The sequence below is a fragment of the Schizosaccharomyces cryophilus genome (assembly GCF_000004155.1).
Source record: "Schizosaccharomyces cryophilus OY26 unplaced genomic scaffold supercont4.6, whole genome shotgun sequence".
In the NCBI taxonomy this organism is placed as follows: domain Eukaryota; kingdom Fungi; phylum Ascomycota; class Schizosaccharomycetes; order Schizosaccharomycetales; family Schizosaccharomycetaceae; genus Schizosaccharomyces; species Schizosaccharomyces cryophilus.
The window spans coordinates 903,471-930,204 of record NW_013185629.1 but is presented as its reverse complement, the minus strand read 5'-3'; the positions used below and the strand labels follow the sequence as shown (position 1 = coordinate 930,204).

Below are 26,734 nucleotides of genomic sequence, written 5' to 3'. Positions count from 1 at the left end.
TAAAAGGATTTTCAACAAGAAATGCGTAAAAGTATAGTTTGCTTCAACATGGATTGAGTCGTTCTGTAAATTGATTGACTTTTTATTGCTTCCATAAACGCAGACTTAACGATTGCACGAAATTTATGAAATTATGCGGGCACAGCGTGTAAAAGATAGAACAAAAGGTTAGGACGCGTCAAATGTGTTCGAATGAACGTTTCACTTATTTTTTACATTCTTTTTTGTTTGTTCTCAACTCTTTTCGCGTTCAATGTCGCGAACGTAACGCCCGGACGCGACGCGTCATAAACAAACGCGACGCGAGGTTTTGTGACACGGACGCGACGCGATCATATAAAAGAAGCCAAGTTAATTATGTCGTGTCTATTGTTTAATTATTAAATTTTTTGTCTAGGTAATGCGCGCTGGTTCGCAAACAACATTACCGTTTTCTGTAGAAAAACTTCGCTCTTCTTCTTCAAAACGAAAGCTTTCTGAAGCAACTGACTCAGACGAATGCGAAGTTGAACATGCTCCCAAGTCGCTTTCTGCCTTAAAAAAGAAACCAATTCTTCAGGATACTCCGAATTCTTCGCATTCCTGCCCATCTATACCTTCAACGGATCCTGTGTCAGCAAAGCATCCATTAGAATTTATTTTCTCGTCTCTAGACATTTGTTGGAATTTTCATATTTCCATTAATACAAAGCCAACATTCCACCTTTTACAACAAAAGGTTTCTTCGTCTACAAAATCCTCATTCCACTTGTCTCATCTTGCGCAAATCCTTACAATTTGGTCGGATGCATATCGATTACGGCCATGTATTTCGCAACACCAGGGTCGTCGAATTGCTACTTATGAGCTCCAGTCTCCATCTCAAAAACCATCCGATGCAACCTCTTCTCGGTTACAGGAATTTCATGACCGTCTCGTAAAGTACCTTCAGACTCACCCTCAAATCCAAGAGATTCCCGCGGCTCATCTTCCTCCTTTGCCTAATTTAAATTCGCGTGATCCTAAAACACCGTCTTTAACTGACTTGCTTCATTTAAAAAAGTCTGCATCTCCCACGAAGAAAACTGCGGGTTTGCAATCCGAAGAGAAAGGTGAATACAACCATGATGATTCAGAGCAAAACCCCTCTTCTTTTGAGAAGCAATTAGAATCATCTGTTACTCCCGTTGCTTCCAAATCCTCGATAAAATTAAAAAGTCATAGTACATCTGGTGCCGCTCCGAAGAAAGAAAACTCGGCGCAGTTATTTTTGCGGCAGTCTTCACTTTTTGATCGTGTTCGCAAGAAGCAACAGGTTGCAGAAGCTAAGAAAGTTGAGCTAAGTAAAAAGGACCCTGTCTCACAAAAGCTGGTATCTGAGAAAGTTTCATTGGTCCGAGTCGTTGACCTTATTTTTGTTCAGCTTTCGACCTGGCCTTCAAAACGTTCATTTTCTATGACGGAATTGGTCTCCAGTATTCAAAAGTCCATTTCCTATAATATGTCTTCTAAGGAATGTATTGACATGGTTCAATTGCTTTCTTCTACTCTCCCTTCATGGTGTTCTATCCACAATTTAGGAAATGTTCAGGTGGTCACTTTTGCTAAAACGGTTCAAGGGAAGCCTTACCTTCGCTCTCAAGTTCTTTCTGAATTAAACCAGCAAATTCATGAATAATCACTCACTATCCCCATCCATATTTAATGTCTGAATAATGACCTGGTGAATACATAATTCGGATTCTTGGTTCGTTAAGCTGCTGGCAGCTTGGCAGTACTTCCGTTTTGTATTTCTTTCTTTTTTTATTTTTTGCTCTTTACAATCACGATTTTTAATGATTTCTACTTTAATTTGTTTTCGACTTTCGATATGTTTAACGGGAGTCTTTTGGCTTGAAATTATAGTTTTAATAAATATTCACTTAAATTTATTGTATCACCAACCCAAATTCTATTATTGAAGAACCCTATTACTTATTTAACAATTTGAAAATCATATCAGGGAAGCGGTTTACACATGCTATTTACCAAAAGGAAATGAAATCCGGTTCACCAAAAAAAATTGCCTATGTCCAAACCATACAAAAATATACAACCTTTTTCGTATATTAATGGCTTAATGAACAAACAAGCGTAGCAACTTGCTTTATGCTGAAAGCATATGTAACATGCCAACCAGTTCATTGGCTTTTTGAGAAATGACGACTTCCTGCTCAACCTTCTCACGAAACTTTGAAATAGCACTTTCAACCATGACACTACCGCCCAAAGCAATTCCATATATGTCCAAAACGGTATTGGCAACTATTGCTAAGACATCTGTAAAGCGGGGATCTTGGATATATTTTCGCAAAAATTTCAAAAGAGGACTTAGAGAAAGATCATCGCGGTTAGAAAGCGCTATACGCAAACCACCCACATGCAATAATTCTATTAACATGGTGATCACTAAAATTGGAGATCCGTTTTCTAGAGACGAATCTAAAGCATCACCATAGTTGAAAGTCTTCAAAGCTTTATCGAAGGGACGAAGTCTTTTACGGCGAACTTCTTCAACGTAAAATTCGTCATTTTCACCTTTGTAAACGTCTTTTTTACGCTGAACAACACCAAAGGCACTACCGACACCTAAAAGGAAAGGCGTCTTTGTGGTAGGTTGCTTATTCACCCGGCGAGTCCTCTGGGACAAAGCACCATTGGTCATACCAACGACGAGGTTCCGATCATCAGGAGAAAGACCTAAGGACAAGATAGGAGCAGAGTATTTGATACCATGCACAACCTTCCAATCAGCAACGTCGTAAACTTTAACGTGGCCATCCAAACCACCACTTAAGAGACGAGTGTTGTCTGAATTTGTGCCCAAGCATGTAACACTCTTTTGATGGTTGGTCAACGTCTTAGCAGCCGTTGATTTACCAGCTACCAGATCCCAAACCTTAACATAAGGTCCACCAGCAGAAACTATAGTACTTCCAGACTGCAGAGGTAAAATAGCATCTACCGAGTCTCCATGATTAAATGACATTACTTCAGGTTGTGCCAAACGTGTATCCCACAATCGGACAGTGCCATCATAACCAGAACTTACCAGTCGAGTAGCACTTAGCCACTCGGCAGCACGTACGTAATCCTCATGTCCTTGAAGGTCGTGATGGGCTTCTCCTGTAGCCAAATCCCAAACTTTGACGGTCTTGTCGTCGGATCCTGAAAGGAAACTAGTTTGTGAATAAGGACAGAATTTAGTAACCTGCACAGGAAATTGATGCAAATTTAAGCTTCTTAAAATACTGCGAGTCGATAAATCAAAAATCTAAAAGATTAAGTTAGCTGGTCTTTCTTCTTTAAAGAACATCTAAAGAACAATTAAAAGAAACATTATAGGCTTTAAAATTCTCATCTCCTTTTCATAGAAAAAAAAGTCTTTCATCAACGTTGATAATAACGGTCTATATTTTTATTCTGTCAAGCACGGATTAAAGTCTTCGCAGTATACAGATTTCAGAAACAGCCTTTAATGCCCTTTTTAATGGATGTGAAAACATACCTGAACAAGGCCGGTGGCATCACCTGCTATGAGTAGTTTGCCATCCTTTCGAATATTACCAGAATATGCAATATCCTTGAATCGGGCAATTGTTTTCTTCACGGAACGAGAGCTAGCTCCGTATATTTGAACACGTGTACCGCTAGTGACAGCAAAATCATGTGGCGATTCAGCAGAAAAATGAATGTTGCTAACGGCACTATATTCCTTTGCTACGACAGGAACTTTAAAGGATCGCCAAAATTTATTTTCAGCTGTGATTGGGTTTGGCAGCGCAGCAAACCGCTGCGGTTGAAGCCTTCCAGAAGGTGCAGACATCGAATTGTTCGAAAATTGATCGTTTCAGGAAGTTGTTGCGAGGATGGTGGTTGGCTAAAGGCGAGCACGAAAGGTGAACCTCAGAAGACATTGAGGTTACGTTCCCTTCCATTTTTAATAAAAGATTTGTAATTTATATTTTAAAAAATTTTAAACCTTCTTTTGCTGGAATGCATAGAATTCGTTAAAATTCAAACGTACAGACAAGAACCTCATTTCTGAATCTTTTTGAGTTGCTAAACCATACAAAAAATGTTTAAGTCGCAACTGAAACTCCTCTGAACAGTGTTGAAGTTTCTCTTGAATGGGCACGTACTGTTCTTCTAACGACTCTGTGGATATAGGAGCGTTGATCTTCAATCGACTGTAAAGTGATATCGAAAAATTATACAGAGCTTCGATAGAGTTATGAAAAGATAGAATTATCTTTAGGAGTTCATGAAGCTGGTGAAGGAAGGAATCTTCAGTCCGCGATCTGGCACTACCCAGCAAACCTTTATGGGTGATACTGGTCACATAATGGTGATGAGCTTCAATATACGTATCCAGTGTTGCATTTGGTTTTAACATTGCCTCTTTTAGTTTTTCCCAGCTGATTTCAATAACCTGTATGAAAATTAGTAACCTAGCTTGGAGTTCCACGCTTACCTCAAAAAGTATATAGTATTGAAGCTGACAGATAAAATGGATCATTTCGGCCAAGTGAATACTGACAAAATGCCATTCTGGTTGAACAAATTCTAGTTCACGAATAATGTTGCGGACTCCTAGAGTCGACCGACGCCAAGAATGAGAAAGAACAAACTCAATTCTTTTTAACCTCCATAGAAAATTAAACATCTTCAAATACTGCCTTGAGCAGTAAGGTGTGATAATAACGTTAATCGGAGAATCCACCTTGTACTCCAACGTAAAGACATCCCAACCTACTTCACCATGGGATAATTCTAGTAGCCTTGCATCTAAGCGTTTTAGAATATATTCTGGTTCATAAGAAGCATTACTTGAGCGAATTGCGCTCTCTAAGCACGCGGTTAAATTGTGTCTGAAAAGAGTGTTGGCAGGTTGTTCTAAAGAATCACCTAAACTTTCCATTAAATATGCAACAAAATCACCTTGACCCAATAGAATATACTTTTTTATGGCATTCAAATGCTCACTCAAATGGAATTTTTCTTCCATGAGTTTAACGAGATGTCGAGTGGACTGTGTATAAGCCATGTCAATAGTCAATTTTAGACTTTGGGAATCTGTATATGAAAGCTTTTTTGCAAATTTTCTATAGTGGTCCTGAGTCCATTCCGAATCATCACAACCATAGCGGGCAAAATTGAGGCACTTTCCGATAAGAAATATTTTTTCTACTAAAGGACTCGACAGGAAGCTTGGTATTAATTCTTTTTCCAAGTGATATTTCCCTTTCCAAACAATTCGTCCTGTTCCCTGTCTATCATGAGTATGAGAAATATCATCAGTTTCATTGACGAAAAATTCCCGAAAAGGATCTACCAGCTCTCCTTTATAAACCCAATTTGCAATCATCTCATGAAGGGGTTGAGTGATTTCCATCAACACTCGCTTGCTAAGATCGTGAATAATAGGGTCTCCATGGAAACTATATTGAGCAACAATATGAATAAGCTTCTTCTTGTTCTTTTCTTTCAAAAACGAATTCACAATGGACGATAGTATCCTAAACTTTAGTCGTGAATTATTTGTCCAGACTATACAGCGGCGAATGCTAACTGTTTGTGAACTCGTTGAATTATCCGTTCGAAGTTGAGATTCTAAAGAAGCGATAAGGCTTAGGTATTGTGTCAATTCTTTAGAAATAAATGCTCGGAAACTTTGTAATGCTAAAGTTTGTTCATCATATGAAGAATCGGACATCTTCAAAGTTGAGTGTGAACTATGAAAACCATCATAGTCAGCGAATTTTTTCAATTCTTGGTAAAGAAGACCAATTTCACATAAAGAACGGATTTGTAGGATATGATGGGAGGGTATTTGTTGTGATAAGTCGGCATTACCATCATGAAACTTCACAAGGTCAGTTGAAATGCCTTGAAGAATAAACAGTGCAGCACTTTTCAAATAATCTTCTGTATCGTTACTTTCTTCAAAATATGAAGCTTTTTCTTGAGTAGGTGTTGGCTGCTTTTGCGAGAGGGATGTCCACTCGTATATAGAATTTCGCTCAGAGATAGATCTGTTTTTATCTGTGTTTCTTCCATCTGTACTTTCAGACAAGGTATGTTCAGGCCCCAAAGGGGGTAAAGCTTGCAAATCTGAAAGAGCATTTGTTGGATGAGAAGAAGACAGCTCATCCACGCCTTCGCTTAATCTTGATAAGCTATATAACACTTGTAGGATACTAGCTTTGTTTTGTAGTACCTCTTGAGTCCGTAAACGAGATACTAGATTAGAGAGTCGACTGAATAAAATTCCATCAGCATTATCATTTGAAACTAAACTCACGTTAATAATGTCTCTGTTGCACAGTGTCTTACGCTTTGAAAATATGCGATATAATATTTCTTCAATTCCATATACTGGTGAATCAGATGGGATTCTAAATTAAGTCAGTCTTTCGATATATCTAACGATGATGAACTTACGAATTAATGATTCCTTCAAAGAATCCGATAATTGTTTCAACTGTATACGGCTCTGACGGGCTCTCAGAATTCTGTAAATATTTATCGGCGAGACGCGACAACGCAGCTCGAATGTGAAGTTCAGACATAATGAAGCAAAAAGAACAGAGAAAGTAAATTATCTATAAGTAATGGCATGAAAAAGCGAAGCCTCAAAACTAAATTGGAAGCAATTAAGCCATTAAGCTAGCTATATGCTCTCCGTGGTAATAGTAGAGTTAACAATGATGGTAAACACAAACTTTACGATAGTATTACTAGTGAAACTTAATGAAAAAATGCACAAACGCAAAGAAAGAATTATATTAATATACAAATTACTCAAAATGAAGGATGTCATGAAGGGAGATGGGCTTTCTAATAGCATTGGAAAATCCATCATGAAACTTCAAGTTAACAGCAATGACTTTCTCTGAAGCAATTGGAGACTTCTCTGTGTCGGGACTCTTGTCATTTTGTTGAGGAACTTTGATTTCCCTACCAAAAAAGTCGCGACGTATACTTCTTTCAAGTCCTGCTTCTTTTCTTTTCTTTTTTGTTGATTCGGAAGAAGAAACCTTTGGTATAGAGTTCTTCTGAACTTGTTCAAGACGTTTTCGAAAAAGTTCCTGGGAAAGCAATTGTCTAGTTGAATACGTACTAGAGGGAGGATTCCAAACCAGTTCTTCTAGAGGACTAAAAGGTTAGAACGTTATCGGTAATTTATTCTATACTTACGGTTCAAGTCGATAGGTATATTGCCCTTCACCGATTGGAATATGATTTAGCCTTAGGTTGTAGTGGTCTATGATCCGTACGGCATGCTCAATTTTTAATTTATCGTCGGCATTGGAGTTTCTGGAAGACTAAAACTTGGTTAGTTATACACCAAGTCCAAAGTGATCTTACCTTTTTTATGGAAGGATTGATGACGCCTAACAAAGGATCTATTAAATCTAGAAGCACGGTTTGTTTTTTATAAAATTCAAAATCATTGGGACTAAAGGAAGACATAAAGGTATCCAAAATTTCGAGCCGGTCGCGACGAAGCTTCATCATTTCCAAATCATAACGAGGATACCGAGCAAGCTTAACTTTGTTGGCAGAAGCATATAAGTAATGAAAGTGAATTATGGAATAAGGCATATACTTCCATAATTCATGATGTCCTCCGTATGTTAATTTATTAAGTCGATCAAAAAAGTAGAGCCAGTCTGCTGTTATTACAGGTTTCGAGAACAAATTATCCGTAAAAGGCATCTGTAAGTAAATGTGGAAGCAATCCATTAATGTAGCATCTACATCATTACCACTTTCAATCATGTTAAGTAACGTGTCTATGTGTGAATAAGATATTTGTGATGCTTCTATACTTCGAAGGAAACGCGCATCAGGTCGATGTAGAAGGGACGATAAAAGACCAGAATTCGCCGACGAATTAGATTTTGGCTGTAAATACTTAATCATTTCCTGGTTGATAGATGATGACTTTAAGGACAAGAGCTGCAAGCTGTTTAGACAGCTTCGGATGTCTGAATTGTAAATATCTGTCAATAAAGTTAAGGAGCGACTGTCTATGGATAGATTTTGAGACCTACAAATGGAACGTAAACGACCTACCAAAGTTGCTTGGGGTGGAGCATTAAAATAGACTACTTGGGCATAGGGTCGCAAAGGCCGTAATGCAGGAGTATAAAGATCATTGCATATGCATATAATAGGACGACAAAGCTTCTTTTGTTTCGACCTTTTCTTAGATTTAGAGGTAGCTTGTGCAAGGCTAGCTTTTTCATCGCTTTCCAGAAGCGTCACAAGAGCACGAATGAAGGCAGGATCCCCACCGTCCACTTCGTCCGCTACTATACAAGTAGGCTGGGAAGACAAGGCAGAGTGGTACGAGACCGCAGCGCCGATCTTTTCATGAACCGTATTTGCGGTACGATCGTCGCTAGCATTAATTTCGAGAACCTTATAACCAGCTTGACGGGCTATGACATGCGCCAAAGTTGTCTTTCCTGAACCAGCCTGACCTGTCAAAATCATAATACGCCTATCGGGACGACCCGATTCTTTGGCTGAAGCCTTGGAAAAAGCGAGCTGACGTGGTGATGCTGAGGCATGAGGAGAGATATGACCAAATACAAACGGATCCCAAGCTTTCATCCAACGCATAGCATCTCGATGAACTCTTTCATCCCCGATTAAATCACGAAATAGTTGAGGACGATACTTGTCTACCCACATTTCCTCAGTACGCACCAAGGTTTTTGAAGCAGGAGAAGCGGATGTGCTGTTTGCATGGCCCCCTGAAGAAAGCAAATCGGCCTTCACTTTGGGCTGTAGCTGAAAATCTTTAGCCCAAGACTGGACATTTCGAAGTAAAGTATCTTTAAAGAAAGGGGTTTTAGATAGCTCAGCATTATAGTCAGTACGTTGCTGTGGTAAAGTTTCCATATGACGGTTATAACGTCTGGGAAAATGAAGTATAGCACCAGAAGAGCTGCGAGCAGTAACAGATCCAAAAGTGCTAGAAGAACTGGCCGATGGATGTTCATAAGAATTAGGCAGCGGTTTGTCCAGATTATGTAAAGACTTAGCATCATGCAAATCCTGGGAAATGGAAGGAAAGAGAAAAGGATGAGAATTAGTATCGGACTCGGACTCTTCCTTAAAAGAAAACGAGGGCTTTGTATCGTGTGAAAGGTGAGGGATTGAATTATTTAGAGAATCAATGCTTTCCTGGGAAGCATTGACATGAGTGAATTTCTCATTTGGAAAATCCAAGTTCATTTTTGGTAATTCAGGCCTATCTTGTTGCCAAAAGAGAGATTGTTTTTGGGATAAATTGTCCTTGGGATCGACCAGGGGAGTGTCGATATCCATCGTCGTACGGGATTTCAAACTACTCAAGTCCTTTTTTTCTGGATCTTTGTCGACTCCAACCTTTAAAGCATCTGGCACACTCGGTAATTTCGTATCTTCATCCATGCTAGAATCCATGCTGGATGCCCCATTTGAAGAGCTATACAAATCCAAAGTGGAAGGCAGATCATTTCCATTCCTCGTTGGAGATCCAATTGGTTGAGAGCTATGGAATAATTCATTTGGAATATTGCGATGCTCTAAATTTTCCAGAGAGTTCGCGTTTCTCATTTCCAAAAGGTACTCTTCGTCTTCCTGAAATTCATCCTCACCGTCATTTGAATTTTTTTCTTGTTCTACTTCTAGTAATTGTTGCAAATCCTCGTCGTTGGGAATAAAGTCCATGGACGCGTATACACCGTCTGGCTTATTTACACTTTCTATACCTCTGAATATACGAGGAATTCTGTTTAGCTAAGTTTCGATAAAATAAATAACATAGTTTTGTGTATCGTTAAGTACGCTTACAGCAGCACGCAATACTGGATCTTTGAAATGCGCGCGTTTTCTATGCTTCTTTCGCATATTTCCATTTTGTTGAGTTTTTTATTGTTGAAGCTAAATTATTTGTTTGTATTTGTGAATTGCATTGCGTAATTTTTTTTACTTACTCGTTTGTGCGGATGAAAATCGTCTAATTGGCTTCGCTGTGTAAGACTGAGGTTTTCTTGGACGTAAGAAAAGTTTGTGGCTCTTTTAGCAGCAAAGGATTGACAAAAGTTATCTGTGTGAAATAAAAGTTTTGGAATAATTTCGTGTTCGCGACCGTGTGATTGAAACGGTTGGAGAGAGTGAATTCTTACTCGTTGCAACTATATGACAGATTGGTGATTGTTTTCTTTCCAATTTTGGGATTATTCTTCTGTTCTTACGTTCTTAAAGCATACGATGCCATGTCTTCTCCTTTTGTTCCTAGTACACTCGCCGTGTACCATAATCTTTTAATTTTAGAAGCTTCGTTTCGAAGAACCTATTTACAGCTACGTGCTCGTCGACGAAAGTATTTAGCGTTTTACATATCTATGTTGACATGGAATATTTATTTTTCCTACCGTGTATTTTTTCGGGTTTCGCTCTATTCATTGATTGATCTCATATATAAATTATGCCTACTGTCGGGGTTTGTAACAATGTTGTTGTTTTATGTCCTTGGACTTTATCGGTCAAGCATTGCATACCCTTCGCGCTATGTCCAACAGACAAACAAAGCTATGCGTTTATTTAACATTCGACTCGTGATTACGCCTGTCCCATTTTTTCAATTTCGAAAGCCTTTGGACCAGGGTGTTCATCTCGTGTTGTCAAACAAGCGCTTTGACATTCTTGTCATTGAAGGCTGGGAGGCTTTTCGGACGGCTTACCTAACTTCCGAACAAAGACGTCAAAAGAGAAAAAGAAAATTTCGCAAATCATCTGCGTCCCCTTTAGCATCTGCATCTACCGCCCCTTCTTTCCCAGTGACGCAAAAATCAAAGATATCTTCACCTCAATCTCATAATAAGAGAGAGACACTAGCAAACAGCCCACAGTCGAATTCATCTTCTGAATACTCATCACCAAAAAAGCCTACCTTTTCCCAAACTCATTCTTCAGATGGTTCGAATTCTGATTTGGCTCATCTATCTAGTCCCTCGTTTTATGAGCGACCAGAGGTTCTGTTAAGAAAACGGTGATCTTCTGTTTCGCCATTGCGCTGACCTAAAAATCTTCATGCTTACTATTTGTAATCTTCTTCATCTTTAGTTTAGTACTGGACTGCATTTTTACTGGCTCTTCCCTCGAATATTTCATATCATTCGTTTGTAATCTCTCAATGAGCATGATTCCTATTCTTTTTGTTTTTTTTTCAGGTTTAACTCGGTACTTCCTCTTGCCTTTAACGTCCCTTAATACTTAATAGACCTTTCGAAAGGCATTAGCATGCACTGGAATTAGAAATGCTTCTCCCTTGGGGTCTCCTCATCCTTTTTCTCGTTATATACTTTTAATCAAAGCTTCCTGTTGTTTGACGTTTAATAGTTCTATTTCATTTACGCCTACCCCTACTCGTAGATATTGCATGGTATGCAGTAGAATATTCGTCGGAAAAGCAAGTAGACATTGAAAGCAACGGTATTGAAAAAATGCCAAACACTGCTCTTGTTCTTTCAAAAGCAACGAGTTATACTTTAATGCTCTTTCATTCGTTGTTATCACAGACAGGTAGTAGTTTTCTGTTCGTATACATTGAATTCGTTCAAGAAGAGCAATGCGCGTTGCAGTTTTATATGGAAATTAGAAATAAGAATAATAGTAACTAAAAGCTCGCAGCGTTCTTAAGCCCAGGGCTTATATATCCATTTCTGCATAGCTTTACAAATGATGAAAGCGTTACGGTTGTTTGGTAAAAGACAGACTTGAAAATTGGTATTATGTAAACTAATTGTTCTCTAACGTTTCTTTTTCTAACCTGACGATCGAGTTTTTGAAGCTTGCTTCAGCCGTTAGCAAGTCCATCAACAACCTATACCTAGAGCCTGCGACTAGAATTTCCTCTATTCAAGATGCCTTTGTTTTTAGAGGAACATGCACAGGTATATTGGATGCTTTGAAAAAATTCTAACTAGTTTAGTACCTAAAAAAGTATCTAGAAAAGGCATTAGAACCCATGTAAGTACAGTTGCAATCTTACACAAAAGAGATGGTTCCTATTTAGGGACTTATGGCCTATTTTATATCGAAAATAAAATGCTAATGTATCTATAGTTCTGATGCTGATGCCGGCGTGTTATCAGACTATGCTATGGCTCTTTTACGGCATGAATCTTCAGAGGAGGAAGTTCGTCAGTTATGTTACTCGCAGCTTGAAGACTTCTTGAGGCAAGAAACAGTTCCTTTTGTTGATAAAATATTTGATGTTTTACGTGAACGATCCTATCTCGAAGAAGCCCCGGAGGTGGCAGCTAATGTACTAGCAAATGAACAACCCAAGTACTCCCCTAGCTATTCTTTTCCACCGAAACAGGTTGCTCCTATTTCGAATTATATCGCTCCAACTCCGCAGAATCCGAATGCATTTTTCCCACCAATTCCTCCTATGATGCCAATGCCTCTGTATCATCCAGCTGCAATGTCTGGTTCCAGATTTATGCCGGAGAATCCTGGGCTTTACAATCCTTCTAGTCCAGCTGGTATACCCCCTTTTCCTCTTCCTTTCCCCGGCAGACCATCCATCTTCATATCTAAAAATGAAAAACAAGAAACGGTCTGCTCCAAGGAATGATCCTTATGGAGCGGGTCAAGCTGGTTTTGGGCGCCGAAATAATAAGGGTGGTCCTGCTTTTTCAATGGGTCAACGACCAGTACGTAATACTCCAAACGATCCAACGAATACCGTTTTATATGTTCGTAATATTCCCGAAGAGTATTTAGATGAAGAGAAAGTCAGCTCATTCTTTTCCAAATTCGGCGTCCTCGAAAAGATTGAACTCAATCTTGAACAACATGCAGCTATTTTGACCTTTACATCCCATGAGGCAGCTCATAATGCATGGTCTTCACCAGAACCAATTTTTAACAATAGATTTATTAAAATTTTTTGGTATAATCCTAATAAAGCTTCCCAAAGCCGGCCCGCTTCCCGTAAAGATTTTTTTCAAGCTTCATCGCGATCACCAGATCTTGAAAATCATGAGGATGAAGAGGACCCCTCTCTGTTATTGCAAAACGAAGATTTTCATAAGGACATTGCCGAAAAGCAAAAACTGCATGAAGAGCGGATGAAGCGTTTAGAAGAAAATAAAAAGGCGTTAGAAGAGCTGAATGAAAGAAAACAACAATTGGCTTTGCAACAGCTTGAACAACAAAGGTTACTTATGAGCAAGATAAAGGAGGCTGATCCGGAAAACAAAAATAAGTCACAGCTGTTAGAAACTCAGCTAGCTGTTTTAAAAGCCGAAGCTGAAAGTTTGGGCATTCCTGTAGGGAGTGAGGGAAGTCAGTCAGGTCGATCCACTAATCATCATCCTTCTTCGTCTGCACCTTCTCAGCGAGGGTCTTCTGCGTATAGAGGAAGAGGCAGAGGTGGATTCTCATTGGCATCTATGTCCATAGACAATCGGCCTACAAGGGTCAAAGTAAAAAATCTGACCCCCGAGAAGAATGAATCTTTATTACAATTCGTTTTTAGTGTCGGCGAATATGAAAGTATTGATGGGCTTAATCCTGATGAACGATTGGTTAATTTCCAAAACAGAAAAGCAGCGGAACGTGTAAGTGCCGTTTACAAGATGAATCAGCGAGGCAACATCTGCTAACATAAATTCTAGTTTTATCATGGAGTCTTACGCATTCCTTCTTTAAAAGATGTTCAGTTAGAATGGGTTGGCAAAGATGCTACTAAAACTTTGCAGACTCAGGAAGATATGATGGAAGACGGTAATCAATAGGGCAATTAAAGAAAATACAACAGTACTTGATTTGTTATTAGAAAGTAAAAAATCTCATTTAATTTTGATTTTATTGTGAAATCTGTGAAATTGAAGAAGGGGGGTTAGGTAATTTGTATTTAAGGTATTATTTCAGTGTAGAAAAGTCATCGGCATAATTGCTTCAGGTAGGCATTAATGCAAAAAAAAGATTGAGAATAAGAGTCATTACTTGAGACGGGAAATGATGGCTTCTGTGTATTCGACGTTCGAAGATTTACCACCCAAGTCCTTGGTACGAGATTCAGGGCTGTTGGCAAGGGTATCAAAAATAGCTAAAGGAGTGTTAGATTAAAACCGCAATTTATCTATCGTTAAACATACCTGTTTCAATTCTAGCAGCATGCTCATACAAGTTCATATGTCTCAACATCATGATGGAGGATAGAAGCAATGCAGTTGGATTGGCAAGACCCTTTCCGGCAATATCAGGAGCAGTTCCATGAACAGCTTCAAAGATGGAAGCATCCTTACCAATGTTACCGGAGGGTGTTAATCCAAGACCACCGATGAGACCAGCGCACAAGTCAGAAACGATATCACCATACAAGTTGGGCATAACCATGACAGTATTATTGTAAGGAACGGGATCTGTAACAATGTTCAAGCAAGCATTATCAAGGATTTCTTCATTCAATTTGATATCAGGGAATTCGGGAGCAAGTTGCTTTGCGGTGTCCAAAAATAACCCGTCAGCCATTTTCATGATGGTAGCCTTATGGACCACTGTAATGTTGTCTTTGCCGGTTTGACGAGCATATTGGAAAGCATAGCGAACGACGCGCTCAGATGCAGCGCGAGTAATCAATTTGATAGATTGAACAACACCCGGGACAACCTCATGTTCAATACCGGAATACTCACCTTCGGTGTTTTCACGAATCAAGACTGTTTTGACATTGTCATAGGGTGTTTTGTAGCCGTCGATGGAGACACAAGGACGGACATTTGCAAAAAGTCCGAAGGTTCTACGAAGAGTAAGGTTCATAGAAACATGTCCCTTGCCGACTGGAGTCGCTAAAGGTCCCTTTAAAGCAACCTTGTTCTTTCTGACTGAATCAGCAGCATCATCGGGAATAGCAGTGGTTCCTATAGGACAGAAAGCATTAATAATAAAAGAACAAAGATAGAGAAATATACGAGACGTCTCGTAAATCTAGTGGTTTCTCTCACTGAAGGATTACGTACCATTCTTTAAAAGAGGGTAAACCTTGACAGGTTCCCATTCAATAGGAACCTTAAATCATTATTGTTAGCTTCTCCTTCATTTAGTCTTGCTTTCGACACAAAGCATACCTTTGCAGCAGAAAAAACTTGCTCTACAGATTTCGCGATTTCCGGTCCAATGCCGTCACCAGCTATCATAGTAACGACATAATTTCCATTGGCGTTCTTGACACCTTCAAAGGATCCTTTTGCTTGAGTACTGTTCATACGTTTCTAAAATTCGCGGTTAGCTAGAAGGAACCCTTTGACCTATTTGTTGGTGTGAAGGATCCGTCTTGGTGGTTGGAGGACGTAACAACCAAGGTACTTACAAAACTAAATTGTGAGCATCTAGGGATTGCTCTTAAAGAGGCAGAGTTACGGAGTAACGAGATCATTTCTGCGAGTTCTTGTATTCCCGTTCAAGAGTTGCAGAGGGTGTGGAGTGTGAGTTCAGACTTTCCGTTTCATATAAACAATGAACTGCGTAGCGAAACGCAATTCGGAAAATGACATAGTGCAAACGAACGCAAAATGGACGGAAAGGGTTGAATGGGCAAAAAATAAAAAATAAAAAAAAAGAAATTCATATTTAGTAAACAAAAAAATCGTGAGGTTGCGAAGTGATTTTCTCGAATTTTGGATTTTGTAACTTGGGTTATAGGTTATGGACAACAATACGCTCAGAGTTTTGGTGAGTGATCTACGTAGAGAGTGGAGGAAAGTAAAGCAGTGTCGCTATAAAATGTAGTTGAAAGTGCATTGTTTTACATAAGAGAAAAGGAAGATGATGAAACGTGCTTCGTCTGGCTCATTCTCTACTACTGGCTTGGTAGAACAGGAATAGGTAATACATAAGTGTCAGTAAGCTGGAGCATAAATGCTCAAAAACATTGGTCTGTAAATTGTAAAAATTAAATAAATATAAAAAAATAAACAGAAAACCGTATTTCCATATTGTATCGTTGCCGGATTCCTTTACCGAAGATATAGAAGCCATCAGGGAAATTTTAGGTTGTGCTTGTTTTCAGGATGAGCTTGCTTTTGAGAATGAAAACCAAGTAACTCGGTGTTGGAACCCAACTGAAACGTATTGAAAGGTTTTCTATCTATTCTATTTTTGAAGCGATAATGCTTCATTTCCATTCGGGTTGAAGACCATCCTGTATGCAAATTTCATATGCATTCACACGGGTTCTTTAGACTTATACCATTCCCAATTTCTATATTCGATATGCAGCCCCACAAAAAGGAAGTTCATTCACGTGTTCTTTAAGTTTGGAACATGTCAAAAAAGGAGATGGAAACGTACTCAAGGTATCCGAACGAATGTTTCACGCTTTAATATAAACTCTCTTGGGTCATGTTTCTATGTCCCGCATCCAACGGATTCATTGGAAAGCCCAAGACAGCCTAGCATTCCGTGAGGGAACTCCCTCAATCGTATCAGATTAGCAAGGAGGACAAAGGAAGACAGCATTTAAGGTCCATTCGATGCATCTGGAGCAGAAGTCTGTGATATATGCTGAGAAGCATCTATCATTGAACGAAGTTGGGGATTCGAATCTGTTGTCTGAGAAATTTGATCCATATTTTGGGATTGTAATTGTGGTTGGGATTCGGGAAACGTCGGCTCAGGTTGCTTTTGTTGTTGTCGATTCTGACTAGCATTTAGTAGAAATTGGCCCAACACTTGAAGAGGATTTTCTGGCCGATCGCGAGCAAGCATTTTCATTCCCTCAAGGAGCACGGGTGTAACGTTTTCATTTAAATATTCTCTAGATGGAGCAACACCTGACATATTGAAAAAGCTTGAAGAATACGATTAAAACTATTCTCTAGAATCCAAGAAAAAGACTTGTACGAAAGAACCCAAAGTTTTCGCAAACGTAAAAAATGAAATGGTGAAAGTGCTTTCAAGGGAATTTTATGATACAAACAAAAAGGTCAGTTTCCTGTTTCCTGTTAATATCAAGAAAGCAAAACGGCAAAGCAGGAAACCCAGGCAACTAGTCCAAAAAAGAATTGTCTGAAGAATGCAAAAGTGATAAAACAGGCTATGTCACAGCTGGTTCTTAGCTAACTAACGCGAGAAAGGACTGCTGTTGCTCAATCATGGTGCAGGATATTGTGTTTCTGGGACGAAGTAACAGGCAATTGTGTCACCTATATCGACCATTTCTGGCAGACAAAGTCAATATGTTGAAAGGATAAAAGAAAAAAAGATGGATTGTTTCCAGTGGGAAATGTGCTAGACTCTTCTATGATAAGATGATCTATTTTGATGGATTTCATGTGTTGAAAGGGATATATTTTTTTTACGAAATGATTTCATTGAATTGAAAGCGGTCTTTTTCTGGATCAGTGCGAAAGGAATAACTAGATGCAATGGACGAATGAGTATTGATATAAGAATAAAGAAACAATAAACTCTAAGCAAGTATCAAGCTGAAACGCCAGAACTCACTTTTAGTTCAAAATTATGATTTATTTATTCGCTATTGTTTATTTACTCCCAAAACCAACGTAAGGTAACGCAATGTGGTATCAAACATAACGCAGACGCTGCTATTCACAATTCATGGTCGTGGAGATCGTCCATGAATTGTGATTTCTGCCGATAGTCCATTGAAACCCTCCAGCATCTTTTGCTGGTGGTTTGTATGTCGAGAAACGATTTATCTTTTGACAAAGGAGTTGCAGAGGATCCTTTTTTATCCTACGAAGCCTCTGTGAAGTCGCGTTCCAACGTTTCACCAAAAACACGTGAATCCTATGCCCAAAATGCAAAACACCAACATGCTTTACCTTCCATGAAAGCTGGAACGGACTTGGATTCTAGGGACAATTACGCCAACATGCAGGACGGTAATTGGAGTGGATTTTCTTCATTGGATACCAATAGCAGGTCTCTGGATCCGTTTGGACTCGATCGACCGGAATTGAATCACCCGTCCATGCGCAATGCAATTGGAACTTTGGCGGAAACGTCTCTTGAACGAGCTTCTCCGTCTGACAACTCGACGGTCTTACGCGAGTTGGACGAACTCAAGTTCAGATTGAGCAACATTGAACTTCATTTGAGTCATACTTCACCAACTCTTTCTACTACTTCACAACCTTACAGTCCTTATGGACATTTGGGTAGTACTTCATCGTATGCGAATAATACATCGTATTCCCCTGCTCCCTTAAATACCATGCAAACCGCATTGTCCCGCCTACAAACATATCATCCCTCCCCGGTTGTTCTAGAGCCTGTACAACAGGCTGTCCAGCATGCCATCACACTTACTCAAACATCTCCGTCGGCAGTTGTGGACGGTCTGTGTCGTAGCTTGGCTGAATTGTGTCTTGGTTTGGTCCAGCAAGCCATTGATGCCTCTTTATCGAATCAACAAGCGGGCCAAACTTCCATGGACTTGATACCTCATTCCACTCCTCTTGATTTAGCAACTTCTACAAATTCTTCCCCATCTCGGTCTGCTAGTTCCTTTGCCTACAATTCACCAGATCGTTCTTTATTCCGTCCACCTCCTTCTACGCAAAGTTTCAGTTCTTATTCCAAAAATTCACCACCTCCTCCTTCTCGTCTTTCTTCCCGGCATTCAGTGTTTTCTGATGGTTCTCGCTTCCAATCCAAGTTGCAAAAATTTCCGCACTCTCCTCTTCGACCCAGACCTCCCTCTTCGTCCATGTCTACTAGCTCTACTGTGCACCAAACATCCCCCAAGCATTTAGAGAACTCTCAAGGTCTTTCCTTTGGTCCTTCGTTTCTTGATAACTCTTTTCATCAATCTACTCCAACAAAAGGCTCCTCTTTGAATTTTTCTCCAGAACCCGAATCGCCTCTGTAAGCTCTATTTCCATGATCATTCGTTACTTCAACTCCTGCCATGAGCGAATCGATAAATGATAAGGTACCTTTTTCCATTCCCACGGTTTTCAGTTAATTTACTTGCATGATTTTCCAAGGTTGCTATCTGTGTCCTCCTTACGACTTTTCTGGACTGTACTGTCCACACGTTGTCTTTCTTTTTTTTTTTTTCCTTCCCTTCTTCGAAGCCGATTTCATCTACTGTTTATAAATGAAACATATAATAATAATATTCTTTTTGGTCGTAAGGAATCCTTTTGCTAGATGTCTACCTTTTATTCCTTCATCGGAAACTTTTATCTGAAAAATAAAATAAAATAGAGAGCATTCAAAGTAACTTCTTCTTGTTTCTTTCCTTTGCAACGAATTCTTCAATGTAGCCTTCTTTTCCTATATTCTGTAAACAAAGCCATCATCGTGTTACCTCTGTGACTTATCCGTAAAAGGACCTTTTAGAACGCACACCTCGCAATTTTCCTCTTCCAATCTTTAAAGGGATTGAAAAAACAAAAAAAACAAATATTTTGAAAAGAAAAAAGATTAAAAAAAGCTGGTTTTTGCGTTCATATTGGATGTTAACATTGTGTAGATTGAAAGGAACAAAGCATTGTGGCATGGTCTTGAAGTTTTACCAAGTACAGAGTATTATTTATCAAAACAATGGAGAGTCGAGTTGCAAAGGAACCAGAAGAAAAAACTCGTAGTTGCCATGATATGAAGAATAAGCCATGGTCGGTTTCGGGAAACCCTGAACAAGCAGCTCCTACAACGCAGTTTTCACGAAGATTCCCTCAAAATCGACTTTCACAGAAGTTACCCACTTTAAAAATATCTACGTCGTCCCTTCCTAATACAGTAAAAAATACCGAATCCAATGCCACTGATCAATCCTTGTCTCCTTATCGTTCTACTTTGGCTTCGTCTTCTAATGTTACCTCCAATCAACCCTATCCAAACGGTCCAGTATGCATATATCCTCCAAACATATATCTATATGCAAAGCCTTCTATGCCGATTTTGCAGTCCTTCGACGTCGTCGTCAACGTCGCCAAAGAAGTAGTACAACCATTTACGACCGAGGGTCGTTACTACAGGGACTCCAAACACAACTTGGATGTCCATGTATTTGATTGCCTTGAATATATTCACATACCTTGGGAGCACGACTCGCAGTTTGTAGTTGAACTGGATCAGTTGGTATCGTTCGTTACTTATCAAGCAATTTGTTTAAACAAGCGTGTTTTGATTAACTGTCAAATGGGAATTTCGAGATCTGCGTGTCTTGTCATTGCATTTATCATGAAAACTCTAAATTTAAATGTGTCCGATGCGTATGAATATGTCAAGAAACGATCTCCTTGGATTGGTCCTAATATGTCGTTAATCTTTCAGCTTTCAGAGTATCAACAAATGATTCGTAAAGATCCGGATTCGACATCTCGACCTACAAACCCGTTCTTTTTTCCTGAAAAACCGTATACAGCACAACTTCCTCTTTCCTCTGCATCTTCAACCGATTCTCTTACATATCCGGCTTTACGAAAAACCAGGAGCAGTGGCAGTGTTAACAATGAATCCTCTTGAGACTGCCTCGTTTCGTCCCGCCTCCATTTTTATGTTTTAATTTTTTTTGTTTTTGATAAACGTTCTCACACTTCCTTGTACCTTTCAATAGCGTTCGCATTGACTGTCGCTCTACTTTTTAAACGCGCCCCTAATTTCTTCCTTCAAGTGTTTTGTAATTTATTTAATATCTACACTCGTTCTAAAAAGTTGGCTCTCGAGTCAAATGACAATATGACTAGCACCATGATATGTGTGCCTTTGTCATTTAAGCTTGTTCCTTCTAAAGAAGTTGTTCACTGTATTCTAACTAGATCCCATAATTATGATTTAATACTCTTATCTACGTTCTTTTGTTAGTTACGGATAAAAACATCATTCCGTCCTAGAAACTTTTTGCTGCTAGCTAATATGAACTAAGTCTTTAAGGTAGCTAATTACAGATAATTACTAGCTTTGAATGAGTAAACCGTAGAAATATGAAAAGAACGGAGCAGGAGGCTGAGTTTTCTTTGGAAATTTTGATAGAATGAAAAGACCTTTCTTTCCTATAGAATCAATTTTCCAGATTAACATTCTCCACGCGGACTACCTTTGAGTGTTCCTAATATGAACATCGCTTTTATTCATATAGCGAGCTTAAGTTGAAAGTTTCGCTTTGATCCCTCAAAGTTCCAATTCTACTGTAGTACTACGATTACAATTTTGTATGCTGAAGAATGTGATGTATTGCTATCGAGAAATTCACGCCTAGCTTTAAGCGGCAAAACTAGAAAGCAAAGTTTGCAAAGCAACAGAGTCTTCACCGTAGTCGGTGACAGCAATGCAAGAGCAACCAACGACCTTACGAGCATTGCCATCACGGTCAAGGACGCAAAGGCCAGCCCATTCACCCAAAACCTTGGGATCAGCAACCTTAACCAGAGGAGTTTGGGATTCAGCGCAGAGAGCTTCAACAAGCTTAACGTAAGCTTCTTGGTCACAGCTTTCGCAAAGAACGCAAAGGTGAGCTTGACGACGATCAAGAGCCTTGGAAGCTTCACGAATACCACGAGCAAGACCATCGTGAACAAGGGCACGCTTCAAAACCTCCTTCAAAGCATCTTCGACAGACAATTGGGTGGAAGGAGCAGTTTCCTGCTCAACAGCCTCAACATTTTCGACGACTTCTTCAGCCTGGGGCACAAAATCTCCTTCTGTTGACATTGTAGTAAGAGTGTGTAGCGTTAAATCAAGACGTCCTCGATTATATGCTCCGGGTTCAAACAGTAATTTACTCCAATACTTTTATTGTTGTTGACGAAAAAAACAGTCTTAGCCCTACCCTAAGGCATGCCAATTTAGTAGCTTGCACCGTGAATTCAATTGTGAGTTCTTCAGTGCATCATAATGTAAAAATAGGAACGAGTAGCGATAAGCTTTAGATGCTCGCTATAGTAAAAACAAACGCGAATGTCGTCAAAAGTCGATTCTTCACCTTCGAGGATATATACATATATATATTTTTAAAATTAATTGAAGTCATCATATATATTTTTCGCAAGAACAAGTTCCCTCGGTAGAATACATGAGAAAGGCTGCTTGTTAACCGTTTGTCCTTTACCATAGACGACGTAGCTTGCAATATGAAGACCAAAATGAATTTTCGGCAGGTAAGAGCAAGCGTTGGAGTAGAATTGATGTCTATTTAATCCTTTATCTTTGATTCCTATTGTTTCTCGCGAGTTTTAGAACCGTTAGACTTGGAAATATGACGAGTATTTAATAGAACGGTGATGGATGGACTAACTCATTGATAGATGCTTTCCCAGGTTCTAAACCTATTTCTTGTGCTTTCAAGTGCTTATATGGGCTATAAAGCGTTGTCCTTTATGACAGACTGCGAAAGCCCTGTTGTTGTGGTATTATCTGAATCGATGGAGCCATCATTTCGTAGAGGCGATTTACTGTTTTTGGATAATCGAAAACCGCCGTTGGAGAGCCAATGGGAAGATTCGACTCCTTCGCTGTGGAAGAAAGTTCGGTATGGCTCTTCATTGGGAATTGGAGACATTGTCGTTTACTCTTTGCCGCACCGTCCAATTCCTATTGTTCATCGAGTTGTCAAATTGTACGACTCAGGGTAAGTATTTGAGAAATTTCCACTATCTAGTGCTGAGCTTGGTTTTAACGAAGGATGAATAGGAATGAAACGAAGTTTATAACGAAAGGTGATAACAACCGAATCGATGATGTTGGGTTGTTTCCACGATCTATGACTTATTTGGATCGAGAAAAGCATGTAATCGGTGTTGTCAGAGGATATTTTCCTTACTTGGGAATGATTACAATTTGGTTGACAGACTATCCCACTTTAAAATATGTTATGTTAGGGGCACTTGGCCTTTTAACGCTCTTTCAGAAAGAAGAATCCTTTTAAAGCTTGAGCTAAATCTTGAGCCTGCTTTCCCATCTTCCTTGTCTCTCTTTTGCATACTTTTACCCAAGAACCGTCTATAGATACGTATCATTGGCCTGCGTACACAAACATTTCCCAATTTTATAACCACATTCTTCTATGAAAAAACAAATCTATGAAAAACAAAAAAGAATTCTCCATAGGAAAATAAGGTCTAAATCGCAAACAGTAACCTGGGATCAACGATCTATTATTCTGTTCAATCTTTTTGCGACGTTCATTCACGAATAATCACAACTGAATTATCTTGCCAACGCTTTTTCAATGTGGAATTGTACTATAATTTTAAATTTTCTTATTAGAATTTACTGTAAAACACTATACACGCCCGTCTCTATAGATTGAATTCCAATCCATATCACTAACTGATTATTCTACACTTCGATAAAGTAACGACTGTAACTTGACGTGGAGCGTACGACAGCGAAGAGTTGAATGCAACTTGAACAGTAGGAAAGCTGTTTTATATTTATTTTACAAATTATTGATTTATTCATGGGCGGTTATTCTGTTCTTTTAGTTGGTTTGCTCACTGCTTTGCTATGTGTGATTTCCTATTATTTTGCGCCAAAAGGAAGTAATACAAAGTAAGTTGGGAAATGGAAGGAAGAGGATACGATGAGGATTTTTTTGGCTCTCGTGGCTGTTTATACGTTTTCCATTGCTCCTGGTTTGAACGCTTTTAATCATTGACACATGCCTTTTTGGTAAATTTCTAAATGTGGAAAATCAACCTCAGTCTCTTTCAATGTGCTTTCTTTTTCAAGCATTCGTTACTAACTTATTTCTTACTTAGTACATGGCAAATGACTTTGATTTTAACTTTTTCTTGCTGCTATATATTATGGTAAGAAACGATTGTATATCTGCTTGACGAAATAGCTAACGAACCGAAAACTAAGGGCCATTACTTACTTGGCACAGTTGCATCCTCTGGAATCGCCTACTCGCGTCTTGGAATAGTTTAGATCCTTGGAAAAGGGTAGAGGATCACCATTGTCATTCATTATAAATGTATAACCTTGAGGCAATAGGGATTGAAAACATTCTTGTCCTTTCTTTCCATGAATTCTTTTATCACTTTAATTCCAAGGCTTCTAGATGTGCAGTTCTACCTGTTTTCTATAGATGCCCCGTTCATCAAGGTTGTCTGTAATGCATTTTTCTACTGACAGTCTTTCGAAAAAAACTTAGTTTTACTCTATAACGTTGAAACAAATAATGAAAAGACGTTACGAATTGTCATGATGTAGATTTCTGTATGTCGATATTTGACCAATTCCTCAAAGTGACGGATCCATGTTTGGTAACTATTCATTACAATAATGGTATCTAAAACCAAAAAGAAAATATGAGATATTCTCCATATAAATCTCGAAAGTCTTGTGTTTCGATGAAGATGTACATATTGAGTTTGAAAAGGCCTGGAATAGATCATCGATGACAGGATAAAAAGCTCGTAAATTCAAATCGTTTTTTCTAACTTTTTCAGTATATGTTTTGAAACTTTAAATAGTACATTTACTGAAGAAATAGGCACCTGTTTTCTTGTTGTAATTATTTATTTATTAAAGTAATGCAGCCACTCTCACTATATATAAGAACGAACACGATGGAATGTCCTAAACAATAAACAAAAGCATGTTTGTTTATAGAACCAGAAATATTGTATTTCGTGGAACAAATAGGTGAAAGATACGATAAAAGAAAATCAATGTTTCTTGTCAATTTTTGTATCACTAGAAACGGTACGAGGCCACCATCATGATTCTCAAAATCGTGGACTAAATTGAAAAGATCCTGTCCGAAGTAGAAGCAACAAAGAAACTCTTTTGTTTTAAAAAAAGAATTTCTATTACTTTTTTTTACTCAATTGATTTTTGAAATGAAAAAAGGAATTCTTCAAATTTAGGCGACAACTACAAGAAAATGCAGGCACGCGTTTAAGTCTTTCTAATCTTTAAAAGGCTGACATATTCTTTACTCAATTATTTAGAAGTATTCATTTTCACTAATTGAATAAACTTTCTGCTTATAGAGGCTTTCTTTTATTGAATCTACGTGCCAGATCATACTGGCTTTATTTCCTGTTCATAATAGAGCGCATCAATTATGAACTACAAGAAAAATCAATTGAATATGCTTTCTTCTAAGAAACCTCAAAAGGTGATGGACATGCAAGAGAAGCCTACTTCTGGCTCTTCACAAGAGCACCTGGGGCCCATTTCGAAAGCAGAAAGAAAGATTCAGGCAATATTGGACGAGCATGCTGAGATTCTTTTACTACCAAAGGGAGGGGACCATGTTCACAGGATCCGCAAAGCCCTTGGGGAGCAGCTTCGTATCTGGTGCGAAGAATGCGAGGAACGTGCTAATGCATACAAAAGCAAGTCAAAAAAACTTCAGGAAGAATATGGATTCCAAAAAGAGATATTAGAACAAGTTGAAGCAACAAAGTCGTCAATCAAGGAGAAAGAGCATGCACAGGAGATTGCGTATTTAAAAACTTCTATAGCAGAAGTCGACAAAGAAATCTCAGATTTGGAAAGAAAACTCTCAATTTTATATGATCATCGCTCTCATCTTGTTAACCGTCTACAGACGTGCGACTCGCTCGAACAAACAGAGATCCACGACTTGGAAGACCGACTTTTGCGACTTCAAGAAGAGTACGATACTCGGCCTCATGTTAACAAGCTTACAAAAACGATTCACGCTTTACGCGAGAAAGAATCTTCCTTGAGATTCATGGTGATTCAGGCGTATTCAGGTATTCGGTTTTTCCAGCATTTTATAGAAGAAGTCCATACCTCCGAGTTAAAACTACAGTCCCTTTCCCCTTATGCAGGAACAAATAAAGCTGATCCGCCAATCTCTGAAACCAGACATGCGGAAGTCTTGAGTCTACTTGCTTCCATCTTACACTCCTTTAAGTCTGCTCTTGAAGTAGCAATTTCCAACAACTGGAAACCCATCATTGTACTTTTGGAACAAGATATTGTTTTATATGAAGAAAAAATGAACAATCTTTCATCTGTGACCCCATCCAACACATCTTTTGCAACGGCTTCTCCCAAGTGAAAACCGGCTCTTCTGTTTTATTCTTTCATTTTCTCAAAGACAAACACTACAGATGATCTGATTTGCTAATGTTTACTCATCCACATATCTTATTTTTTGTTTACAACCTCTTCTTAGCTACCAAGTGTTACCTGTTCGAATGCTCTATTCACGTTCGTTTCTACGGTTGATGAACAACTTCGATATTCAATTCTATTACATTTCTACCAGTCATTACTAGGATAATTAGAAACCGAAACTACACTATACCGTTTGAAATGACCGTAGGACAACTACCGTCATTTGCCCATTCCTTGACATCATTATGAAGAACATCTCCTGGTGAAGGATTTTCAAATTGCTTTCGCCACGACGATGTTGCATATAGAAATGCATCGTATAGATCACACGGTAGCTTTTTTAGCATAATTCGTTGCTGTGGTTCGACGAATTTCCTGCAGGTGAGTCATATATCACATCACTCGCTAGTCATCTATTCCTTCATGTTGAACCGATAATTTCTTATTATTGGAGGCTTTTCTAAATTGTGAAGCATCTTTTTATTCTTATTATTCCTTCTCAGTTCAGCCAAGAAATTCTCACTCTCGGTTATTTGATTGAATTTGAAGTAGAGTATCTGTGTTGCGTCTTTAAGCTTCGTATATATACCTATTTCCATATATTTAATAACTGTCTTTTACT

The 26,734-nt window shown here is 38.8% G+C and overlaps 14 protein-coding genes across 14 annotated transcripts; 8 read left to right on the top strand and 6 right to left on the bottom strand.

Annotated features, from left to right (window-relative positions):
- Positions 1 to 133: 133 nt before the first annotated feature.
- SPOG_01281 (replication licensing factor Cdt1) lies at positions 134 to 1,657 on the top strand (the record flags this gene model as incomplete). The annotated part of the gene is made up of 2 exons (XM_013169554.1): positions 134 to 148; positions 398 to 1,657. The coding sequence occupies 2 exons, from the start codon at positions 134 to 136 to the stop codon at positions 1,655 to 1,657; spliced, it is 1,275 nt and encodes a 424-aa protein (XP_013025008.1).
- Positions 1,658 to 2,125: 468 nt separating this feature from the next.
- SPOG_01280 (U3 snoRNP protein Utp15) lies at positions 2,126 to 3,844 on the bottom strand (the record flags this gene model as incomplete). Its single annotated transcript, XM_013169553.1, has 2 exons — positions 2,126 to 3,292; positions 3,527 to 3,844. 2 exons carry the CDS (start codon positions 3,842 to 3,844, stop codon positions 2,126 to 2,128), a joined length of 1,485 nt encoding a protein of 494 aa, XP_013025007.1.
- A 150-nt stretch (positions 3,845 to 3,994) lies between these two features.
- On the bottom strand, positions 3,995 to 6,590 carry SPOG_01279 (gamma tubulin complex Spc98/GCP3 subunit Alp6; the record flags this gene model as incomplete). The annotated part of the gene is made up of 2 exons (XM_013169552.1): positions 3,995 to 6,416; positions 6,463 to 6,590. The coding sequence occupies 2 exons, from the start codon at positions 6,588 to 6,590 to the stop codon at positions 3,995 to 3,997; spliced, it is 2,550 nt and encodes an 849-aa protein (XP_013025006.1).
- Positions 6,591 to 6,782: 192 nt separating this feature from the next.
- Positions 6,783 to 9,927, bottom strand: SPOG_01278 (DNA replication factor C complex subunit Ctf18; the record flags this gene model as incomplete). The annotated part of the gene is made up of 4 exons (XM_013169551.1): positions 6,783 to 7,176; positions 7,219 to 7,346; positions 7,390 to 9,816; positions 9,871 to 9,927. 4 exons carry the CDS (start codon positions 9,925 to 9,927, stop codon positions 6,819 to 6,821), a joined length of 2,970 nt encoding a protein of 989 aa, XP_013025005.1. The 3' UTR covers positions 6,783 to 6,818.
- A 368-nt stretch (positions 9,928 to 10,295) lies between these two features.
- Positions 10,296 to 11,075, top strand: SPOG_01277 (Nem1-Spo7 complex regulatory subunit Spo7; the record flags this gene model as incomplete). Its single annotated transcript, XM_013169550.1, has 2 exons — positions 10,296 to 10,402; positions 10,571 to 11,075. The coding sequence occupies 2 exons, from the start codon at positions 10,296 to 10,298 to the stop codon at positions 11,073 to 11,075; spliced, it is 612 nt and encodes a 203-aa protein (XP_013025004.1).
- Positions 11,076 to 11,789: 714 nt separating this feature from the next.
- Positions 11,790 to 15,516, bottom strand: SPOG_01275 (isocitrate dehydrogenase subunit 2). The gene is made up of 5 exons (XM_013169548.1): positions 15,407 to 15,516; positions 15,165 to 15,308; positions 15,057 to 15,105; positions 14,193 to 14,957; positions 11,790 to 14,143 (listed from the first exon to the last, which is right to left on the bottom strand). The coding sequence occupies exons 1-5, from the start codon at positions 15,470 to 15,472 to the stop codon at positions 14,037 to 14,039; spliced, it is 1,131 nt and encodes a 376-aa protein (XP_013025002.1). The 5' UTR covers positions 15,473 to 15,516; the 3' UTR covers positions 11,790 to 14,036.
- On the top strand, positions 11,840 to 13,924 carry SPOG_01276 (RNA-binding protein). The gene is made up of 4 exons (XM_013169549.1): positions 11,840 to 11,975; positions 12,014 to 12,051; positions 12,148 to 13,652; positions 13,710 to 13,924. The coding sequence occupies exons 3-4, from the start codon at positions 12,630 to 12,632 to the stop codon at positions 13,827 to 13,829; spliced, it is 1,143 nt and encodes a 380-aa protein (XP_013025003.1). The 5' UTR covers positions 11,840 to 11,975; positions 12,014 to 12,051; positions 12,148 to 12,629; the 3' UTR covers positions 13,830 to 13,924.
- Positions 15,517 to 15,683: 167 nt separating the features above from the next.
- Positions 15,684 to 17,199, bottom strand: SPOG_01274 (dpy-30 domain-containing protein Sdc1). The gene has a single exon (XM_013169547.1). The coding sequence runs from the start codon at positions 16,873 to 16,875 to the stop codon at positions 16,555 to 16,557; it is 321 nt and encodes a 106-aa protein (XP_013025001.1). The 5' UTR covers positions 16,876 to 17,199; the 3' UTR covers positions 15,684 to 16,554.
- Positions 17,200 to 17,689: 490 nt separating this feature from the next.
- SPOG_01273 (MT organizer Mto2) lies at positions 17,690 to 19,222 on the top strand. Its single transcript, XM_013169546.1, has one exon. The coding sequence runs from the start codon at positions 17,738 to 17,740 to the stop codon at positions 18,929 to 18,931; it is 1,194 nt and encodes a 397-aa protein (XP_013025000.1). The 5' UTR covers positions 17,690 to 17,737; the 3' UTR covers positions 18,932 to 19,222.
- A 109-nt stretch (positions 19,223 to 19,331) lies between these two features.
- On the top strand, positions 19,332 to 20,960 carry SPOG_01272 (dual-specificity MAP kinase phosphatase Pmp1). The gene has a single exon (XM_013169545.1). It carries the CDS (start codon positions 19,612 to 19,614, stop codon positions 20,533 to 20,535), a length of 924 nt encoding a protein of 307 aa, XP_013024999.1. The 5' UTR covers positions 19,332 to 19,611; the 3' UTR covers positions 20,536 to 20,960.
- Positions 20,961 to 21,217: 257 nt separating this feature from the next.
- On the bottom strand, positions 21,218 to 21,845 carry SPOG_01271 (40S ribosomal protein S12). Its single transcript, XM_013169544.1, has one exon. The coding sequence runs from the start codon at positions 21,718 to 21,720 to the stop codon at positions 21,271 to 21,273; it is 450 nt and encodes a 149-aa protein (XP_013024998.1). The 5' UTR covers positions 21,721 to 21,845; the 3' UTR covers positions 21,218 to 21,270.
- Positions 21,846 to 21,958: 113 nt separating this feature from the next.
- On the top strand, positions 21,959 to 23,380 carry SPOG_01270 (signal peptidase subunit Sec11). The gene is made up of 3 exons (XM_013169543.1): positions 21,959 to 22,166; positions 22,314 to 22,636; positions 22,699 to 23,380. Exons 1-3 carry the CDS (start codon positions 22,140 to 22,142, stop codon positions 22,931 to 22,933), a joined length of 585 nt encoding a protein of 194 aa, XP_013024997.1. The 5' UTR covers positions 21,959 to 22,139; the 3' UTR covers positions 22,934 to 23,380.
- SPOG_05220 (V-type ATPase V0 subunit E) lies at positions 23,308 to 24,311 on the top strand. Its single transcript, XM_013169602.1, has 3 exons — positions 23,308 to 23,559; positions 23,769 to 23,819; positions 23,875 to 24,311. The coding sequence occupies exons 1-3, from the start codon at positions 23,468 to 23,470 to the stop codon at positions 23,933 to 23,935; spliced, it is 204 nt and encodes a 67-aa protein (XP_013025056.1). The 5' UTR covers positions 23,308 to 23,467; the 3' UTR covers positions 23,936 to 24,311.
- Positions 24,312 to 24,829: 518 nt separating this feature from the next.
- SPOG_01269 (uncharacterized protein) lies at positions 24,830 to 26,380 on the top strand. The gene has a single exon (XM_013169542.1). The coding sequence runs from the start codon at positions 25,085 to 25,087 to the stop codon at positions 26,051 to 26,053; it is 969 nt and encodes a 322-aa protein (XP_013024996.1). The 5' UTR covers positions 24,830 to 25,084; the 3' UTR covers positions 26,054 to 26,380.
- Positions 26,381 to 26,734: the final 354 nt, after the last annotated feature.